This window comes from Musa acuminata, chromosome BXJ1-6 (genome assembly GCF_036884655.1).
Source record: "Musa acuminata AAA Group cultivar baxijiao chromosome BXJ1-6, Cavendish_Baxijiao_AAA, whole genome shotgun sequence".
Classification (NCBI taxonomy): Eukaryota; Viridiplantae; Streptophyta; class Magnoliopsida; order Zingiberales; family Musaceae; genus Musa; species Musa acuminata.
The window spans coordinates 923,488-931,778 of NC_088332.1; the positions used below are offsets into that span (position 1 = coordinate 923,488).

At 35.2% G+C, this 8,291-nt stretch overlaps 1 protein-coding gene across 3 annotated transcripts; it reads left to right on the forward strand.

The window, feature by feature from the left end:
• The first annotated feature begins 593 nt into the window (after positions 1-593).
• LOC103971056 (uncharacterized) lies at positions 594-6,123 on the forward strand. Of its 3 annotated transcripts, none has more exons than XM_065185734.1 (9): positions 594-714; positions 999-1,119; positions 3,709-3,811; positions 3,932-3,991; positions 4,383-4,445; positions 4,539-4,739; positions 4,827-4,917; positions 5,020-5,231; positions 5,663-6,123. In XM_065185734.1, exons 2-9 carry the CDS (start codon positions 1,004-1,006, stop codon positions 5,753-5,755), a joined length of 939 nt encoding a protein of 312 aa, XP_065041806.1. In that variant the 5' UTR covers positions 594-714; positions 999-1,003; the 3' UTR covers positions 5,756-6,123. The 3 variants fall into 3 exon arrangements, with proteins under 3 accessions (XP_065041806.1, XP_018676396.2, XP_018676397.2); XM_018820851.2 differs by lacking the exon at positions 594-714 and adding an exon at positions 795-891; XM_018820852.2 differs by lacking the exon at positions 594-714 and adding an exon at positions 830-866.
• The last annotated feature ends 2,168 nt before the right edge of the window (positions 6,124-8,291 follow it).

Here is an 8,291-nt window from a genome sequence, read left to right on the forward strand (position 1 = left end):
ACATATTTGGGTGAATTTTCAAAACAAATAATCATACATATTTACCTCAAAATTTTTGTATCATTTATACTAACAATTTGTTTCCTGATTATGTAAATCTACGACCCCGAATTATATCAAGCTTTACAATTGTCTTATATATTTTTTATATCTAAATAATATATAACAAACATAAAAATTTCTAATGTCCTCTTTTAACTTTTAGTCCTAACTTTAATTAATAAATAGAAAAATATTCTTTTATAATAATGTAAGAAAATATTTGTCGAAGTTTTTTTTTTCTATCCTACTTCTAGAAAAAATCAACTTTTTTTTTTAATCCATTCATTTAGTTTTATAAAAATTATTTACCATTGATTTGTTCTTTCATCGATTTAAATTGGTTCAAGCAATCTTTATACAACCATTCCCTTACATGTAATTCCATTCCAATTGGCAATCACAATTGTAAATCACACACGCTCTGCACGTGTAAAGGAAGCGAAGCTGATCCCTCCCACGTTGTATTCTCATCCTGCCCGTCCAAACTAAGCCTCGGATCCGACCCGCCGGATTGACGGTCATGATCAATTCCTCTATGATCACATCGGCTCAACAGCCGTCCAATTAATATTACGGTCGATCTCCCCAGTGAGGAGCGCGGCGTCGTCGCTTGGTTACGTTTCGCGTTCTTAATCTCGATCTGGGAGGCGATCTCGATCGGCTCTTCTGCAGGTGCGATGATCTCCGTCTCCGATTTAACTCTAGATCGACCTCCTCAACCGGATTCATAGGCCTAACTTCCCCAATCCTAGTCCATTACTCGTCTCATGCAGTGGTGGCTTCTGAATTGGATTTCTTCGCTGATCGATAAGATTTTGTGCACGGTTGGGGTTGATGTTAGATGTCGATGTGTGTTCTATCAATTAGTTTATTCCATGATGAGTATCTTGTCTCATTTTCTTGATTCTGTTGGTAGATTTGGATTTCGTTTGACAGAAATATGAACCCCTGTGCAGGGGAGATGGAGGGCGTTAGGGCACTCCTGTTAGCGATCGTGTTTGTAGTGGCAGACTTGCCGTGGGTGTTGGGCTTCCCTCTCACAGCTCCTGCGTTTCTGTGGTCGCCTCAACCTTACCGGTATTGTCCTTGAGATGCAGATACTAAGTAGGTTTGGTCTTGGAAAGCAAATTATTGCTATATTACTTTTTTATGCAACTATGCTTGTGATAAGTAAATATGACATTATTTCTATTTGTGTTATACGGAACATTTTGAATAAAAAGTGTTAGCCTTTTTTCCATTATTAGTATGTTAACAATTACAACTTCTGATCATTCACATTGTTGGCAATGATAGCACATCTAGCTGGACATGCAGGACTTGGGTAGTCTTTTTGCATCTTTTTGTTCTGACCATGACAATTTACACATTAATATAGTGGTTCTGTTGCTGTTCTCATATTTCCTCAGTTTTTACTATCTTTTCAATAAATCATATGTCATAAGTAATAAAAAAACTGGATTTACCTCATCTTCATCGCTCTTCCGGCACATCAAAGAGAGGGGAGGTGGAACTGAACATACTAGATGAAGTTGTTACTTAATAACACCATATTATACCTTCTATTATCCTCTCATCATGTTAAACTTGTATTCTTACAAGTGCTGAGAGCCTGGGTAATGATCAAGTCAACCTGACCTAGAATAATTAATTGGAAGTATAAGAAACATGGCCCGACCTATCTTTTTTTCCTCGTGTTCCTTCTAGTGAAACAAATGTGACAAGGTTGATGATTATGTCCTTTCTTGGTATGACTAAATGAAATTTCTATGATCTATTTACTGTCCTTACAAGTAGATCTCTAAAAGTGTCGCTTGAAGTTTTAACATTAATTATGGTTTTCTTTGAGTGTTTGACTGAAATGTTCTGCCAGTTTTGAGATATTTCTAGTATTTCGTTAAGCAACATTGTATTTGAGCGTATTATAAAATGAAAAATTATATCCAATGATGTGCTATGAAAAGAGTTAAGTCTCAAATTCAAAAAATGATCTTTTCTTATAGATTTTCTTCATTGTATTTCTAGTATTCAATGGGACACTCATAAAAACAATCTGTGAGTGAATGGATGGGTTACTTTAACAGGGGAGGATAACAAAAAAAAAAGGTGTGTGAATATATTAATTTTTTTCAACCTTAAAGATTTTCTTCCATGTCTCCATCTTTTTCATTGATAAAAGGCCTCTATTTCATGGTTGAGTTAATCTCATGGCCTGTTGCAATCTTGTACATGTTTAGTGATGTAGGCCTTAGTACTTTCTATTCAAACTTAATGTTGGTGCAATTATATATGAAATTGGCAGCATTGAGTAAGTGATACTCAAGTGCATAGGAACTGGATTTTAGATCTTTTGCATTTAAGCATTACAATATTTGGTCTTGCTAGAACCAATATACAATTGTTTTTCTTAAAATATGTACTTTAAATGATCCTCAATTTTCTTAAATCACATGAATTAAGAAATGAATTTGTTTGGATGATTAAAAGATCATAGATGATATCAAGATGTAGACTATATCATTGGATTTGGTAGTTTTAGACTTTTAGAGTCACTTGATCGCTCTATGTTTTGCCTAGACTGGTATGGAATCTATGGACTAGCCGATACATACCAGAACAATGGCATGTCAGATCAGTGGTATGGACTGTAGCATGTGCTTCCCAATGCATTATATATAATATCATGAAAGAGATTTGCACACTGTTTGTCAGTATGCTAGCACGCACCATACCCATACCAATCCAACATAGGACTGGCATGGGTCTGGTGCTTGAAACATCAAACCATGCTATAAACAACATCTTGATATCTTGCATTTCTATTCTCTCCATTGACTTATATAAAAGGAGAAGAGAAGAGAAAGAAAAGAGGATAAGAGGACAGAGGGGAAGAGAGGAAAAGAGAAGAGAAGCTAAGAGAAGGGCATTGTGAATATTTAGCAAAAATGTAAACTTTATGTTGGTTTTATGATCAAATAATTAAATTTTAAACAACTATAGAATATTGAAAATAATTTTTAGAATATACCAAAGATTTTCAAAAATATCAAAAACATATATAAGCATTATATTTGTATTTTTAAATGTGTTAAGTGTATATTTACAAATACTTCATTACAACATGTTTGCCAGTACCTATATATTGACTTTTGATCTGTTTATCTTGTATCTTTATATCCTAAGGTTTAGCAGCAACCATATCAACTGTTAAATCGTTGTTGCACCAATGCTCTTTGGAGTTTAAAACTATTGACTTTTTCATAAACATATCCAGCTGCTTATAAATTATGTGGGAGTTCTTCGTTCTTTTTCTTGTCAGTTCTTTTTTCTCTTTGTTTACTTGATGCATGTTTTCCATAGGCTTATAATTACTCAGTGAGAATTAAATTGACACTTATAATCATTTAGTATTATCATGGATGGTTGATTTTCTTTGTGATTTATACTATGAAAGTACATGAATCACAAATTCATTCAATGATGAATGTGGCAAAATTGTTGTTTTCCTACTGTAGAAGCATGACTTCTAATTGCATAGGCATGTGCTTGAATGAATTCACTATTCAATCATTTTTAGGCTTATAGTTGCCACCGAGGAATATTTTAATTTTTAATGTTTACAGGCATTTTTTTCCTTTTGAAACTAGTTGCCTACTAATGTTGCAGATCACCACATTATAACAATAAAGAATTCGTTGACTACCGCACAATCTCCTCTAAGGACTTAACAAAATTGGTTTTGTCTGAAGGCGGCTGGTCAAATATTCTGGTAAGTTGTCTAATTGGTGATTAGCTATAATAACTTGGTGCACTTTCATAAAATTTGATTTAGCTTTCAATGTTTTCTTTGTGAAGCATATATTATTTAACTTGGGTATATATTTTGTAGTGCTCCAAGGAAAGCCTTGATGAGAATACGGATGTTGCTGTTGTTTTTGTTGGAAGGAAGGTAATGAAATTCAATAACTACCTGCTTTTTACTTCGTGAGTAAGGGTTTTTCAATTTGGAGAAATAAGAATTACTTGCTTCTGAAATTGATATCAAACCATTATTTGACAACTATTTGCTTAATTTTTATCCTTGAGAACATGAAGTAAGAGGCTCATATTTGTAATTAAAATAAAGGATTATGTTATCAGTCCTGTACATAGAACCATTTTATATCAAATTGCAAACTGCACCAGTGTTGCTCTATCCATTTAGCGACCTTCTCCTCATTATTGTGAATCTATAGACTGAAATATTGACTTCATGAGGAATTTGTAATTGTTACAAACGTCACAAACTTGGTAATGCTCCTCCAGTATAAATACTGACTATGTGCTCCTTTGTTGTGTAGTTGCATTCGTCAGATATCTCTAGTCCAAAACAATCGGATCCTTCTTTGATAGACATTCTGAAGGTATCCATAGTCACTTTCATTTTTCTATCTTTTACAGTCAAATTTTTGTTTGCTCATCATATTTTGATTTAACTTTTCTCTTTTGTTGTTCAGCTGTCATTCACAACTTCAAACTTCTCTATGGCAATCCCATATGTTGCCATAGATGAACAGGAGACACTGGAAAATTCTCTAATTGAAGGTTTTGAAGAAAATTGTGCACAAGGATTAGGACTGAATCGCATTGCTTACTTGGATTCCTGTTCCATAAATGGCAGAAACCTTGAGAAACTTAACAGCTTGCATTCCGTTCATGTAAATTATTTTTGTTTAAATTGAAACTGTTGCTTTATGATTTTATCTAAATACTAATTGTCTATTTCTGAACTTTAATTGATGCAGGACTTTCTGGCCTCACGGACAAGTGGGAAGACAGATTTAGTTGTTCTGTGCAGTGGAAGATCGGAAGAGTCGGGCCACACACAATCAGAAGGCATGTTATTAGTTTGAGAAAGATAATTTCTGTGTGAATTTTTACATAAATTAAAATGTTGTGCTTAGTTATAAATTGTTGTCAACTTGTTGATATCTGCAGGGGAGGTTTTCTCTGACATAGTTGATTTATTAAAGCAGTCTGGTGCCAAGTATACAGTTCTCTATACGTCCAGGCCATACAAAACATTACAGTACCCTGCTCATTTGGCATTGAGGTTTCTTGCAGATAGTACCCAGAGCAATGCCTCTAACAACTCAACTTGTGATGGAGTTTGCCAAATAAAGTCATCTCTCCTAGAAGGGATATTTGTTGTAAGCCCTTAATTCGTTATCTATCCTTTTGATCGAGTTTCATAATTGAATCTTTCAGTAACATATAATGTTGAGGGTAATACGCATTGAGTTTTTCATTTAAATTTAAATTATTATATGTTCAGATGAAAAACAGATTTTTATCTTGGAGGTTTATGATTTACACAAATGAACATCATTGAGGACTACTCAATGAAGAATTGCCAAACTTGACCATCTTATAATTGTGATTATGTTTTTATTGTTGGATCTGCAATTATTATTAGTTGCTGTTGGTCTCACTCATTCAGAGGTTCAGTAGAATGTGGTAGCTTGTGTTCATTACTCATACTTATCTAACAGGAGACACCAATGGGTTGTTTTTTATTATGCAGTTTTGCTTACACCAGAAAGTTACTAATTGCATGCTTTTTATGCATCTTCCTTTTCAGGCAATTGTGCTGCTCATAATTTTGATATCAGGTCTGTGTTGTATGATTGGAATCGACACACCTACAAGGTTTGAGACTTCACAAGAATCCTGAGGGTTATCCAGAGAGGTGTGCCATTGATGCACTGGTGTTCTTGGACCTAAGGCACCAATATATCTATATTTTTCACGATAATGGCAAGTAAGGTTATTTTGGTTTTCTTATCATTTTCCATGATAATGACCAAGTAAGTTTGTTTCGCTTTTCTAATCCAGCGTTTTTGCCTGTGTATAAGGTATTTGTTCTCTTTGAAAACTTGTAGATCTAAATCTGAGGCATTCATGTTGTATTATGAATTTGTATGTCTTTCTCATTTTTCCTATCTCGTGGCCTGGAATTGGCATGAATAATAATCCATGTATTCCTACAGTGCCTGCTGGAATACTGTTAATCCAATAAAACTGCCTGCATTTCTTATTAAATGAGGTAAAGAAAAAGGTTTCAAAGTTTGGATCAATTGTCTTTGAAAGTTATTGTTGGTTTGTGACAATTATGTCGTTGTGTTATATATTTTAAATATTTGATAGATTTCAACAAATTCTTGATATTAGCTGCAGGCCAAAGCAAACCTTGGATGTGGTAAATAAGTAGATTGTCTAAATGTTGATGATACACGAGTATAGGGAGAGGATATCCTGTGAGTACCATATGCAGTATTTTAGATCGTAGTAGTGTTATAACAACCATGTATTTAATGGGTCTGATCCACTTGACATGCATGCACTATTAAGTTGTATCCTGAGATAAGATTATATGAAAAAAGGAATATTAAAATTCCTTTTTTAAATTTAAAATGCATTGTTTTTATCATTTATAAATGCGTCTTGAAAACATTCTGGTGCAATTTTTGCATTAAAAAACTCTAATCCGATCGCTCTTGTACGATTATCTGATACGAGGACAAATTAATTGTTACGGTTGAATTATGAATGTTTCGGATCTAGCGTTGATCCTTGTGGATGTTCACTGGATCCCTTACGAGATAGCTGGATCTAGGGTTGATATCCGCGAATTAAGGCTGGATCCATTTGGATAAAGTTATTATAAATGTGACTTTCATTAGGGTCATCCTCTCGGAGGAGTTGTCCATATTCTCAGAGGCCATATTTATTGGAACGGATGCCATGTGACTTTCATTAGGGTCATCCTCTCCGAGGAGTTGTCCATTTGCATCGATTTTTGTCCTTGCAAAAGTACCTTTGGGAATGAGGTGACTTTTGACTTCTTTCTCTTCAACCAACTTAAAATTAGATCTCATCATTATCTATACCATAAACCAGTGTCGCACGACATAGAAAGGTGACATTTATGTGATCAACTCTTTCATTAGTTAGCATAGTAAGATCAAGCTGGATTAATTAATTTTGATAGAAAATATATAATCAATCAAATACCATGTAAAGCTCATAGAGGAAAAAAAAGGTCCAAACGACTAGACACCCGTTTGCCCCTATGGATAAGAGTCGAAGTGGTAGTTCGGATTAGTTATCGAACTGTTTCCCTTGTAAAATGTTTATACAAATATTTTCGAGAGTCAAAGGGGATAGCCAACCTACTAGACCCGATCTTGGAGGCACCGTTGCAACCTCGGTGGGAGGGTCTAAGGGAGATGTAAAAAGTGTGGGGTGAAGGCCCAATTGCAAAGCAGTACTACCATGGATCCCTATGCCCGAGGATGGTGAAGTAGCTCTATTGCTCCTCCTCGAAGGTCCTAATCGATACTTGTTACCGAAATGAAGTGATAGGAAGTTTGGCTGCTACCAACTCCTTTAGTTTCACTTCACTGACTTGTTTATTTTCAATTTGCAGCATCAGTACTATGTAACGACTCTCATTGATCATGTCTGAGATGTTGGTGTCGTCATTCACTAGTAATCTATTATAATTGACGACCTTCGAGCTGAGGTCGAGGAGCTGAAGAAAGGGGGAGCCTCCTCTGCTATTGTCGAGGCGGAGGCTCAAGCATCCAAACTGACATGTCAATTGGAGGACGTTGAGCATCGCTTGGTTGGCCTTGCCAAGCAGTTGAAAGAGATCTAAGGCCACAATCATGCGATAGAAGATGAGCTTCTACGGCTCACCTAAGAGTTAGACACAATGAAGGTGTGCAGCTCGAAGCTCTCCCAAGAGCTAGATATGGTGAAGACACGTAGCTCGAAGCTCACCAAGGAGGTTGCAACGACTATTGAGAAAGCCTACAAGCTAAAGGAAGCATTAGAGGGTGAGCAAAGCTACATACCAAAGCACCAAGATGAAGCTATCATCGATTGCCGATTATAAGATGTTCATCAAGTTCCAAAAGAGTTTGAGAGGATGGGACAAGTTTTGAACCAATTTGATACCAAATTGCGCTAGCAAATAATACATGAATATTTATTTTGCACACGGTGAAGGCATGCGCTACCATCGAATCTCATCACTTCCAATTTCCAAAAAAAACAAAAAGTTTGGCAACAACTATAGAGCTCAAAGAACATATCAATATTTATTTTGCACACAAGAAAAAAGAAATCTTCCAAGTACTACATTTGAAATTTTTAATGCTACATTGATGAGATAGACATACTTTCATGCATTCAATCACAAAATA

Bases quoted from the DNA above. Each gene is read 5' to 3' on its own strand.
- LOC103971056 (XM_018820851.2), top strand. From the start codon at position 810: ATGCAGTGGTGGCTTCTGAATTGGATTTCTTCGCTGATCGATAAGATT. The intron at 1,120-3,708 runs GTATTGTCCTTG...CTAATGTTGCAG, and splicing joins TGGTCGCCTCAACCTTACCG to ATCACCACATTATAACAATA. The intron at 5,232-5,662 runs GTAAGCCCTTAA...CTTCCTTTTCAG, and splicing joins TCCTAGAAGGGATATTTGTT to GCAATTGTGCTGCTCATAAT.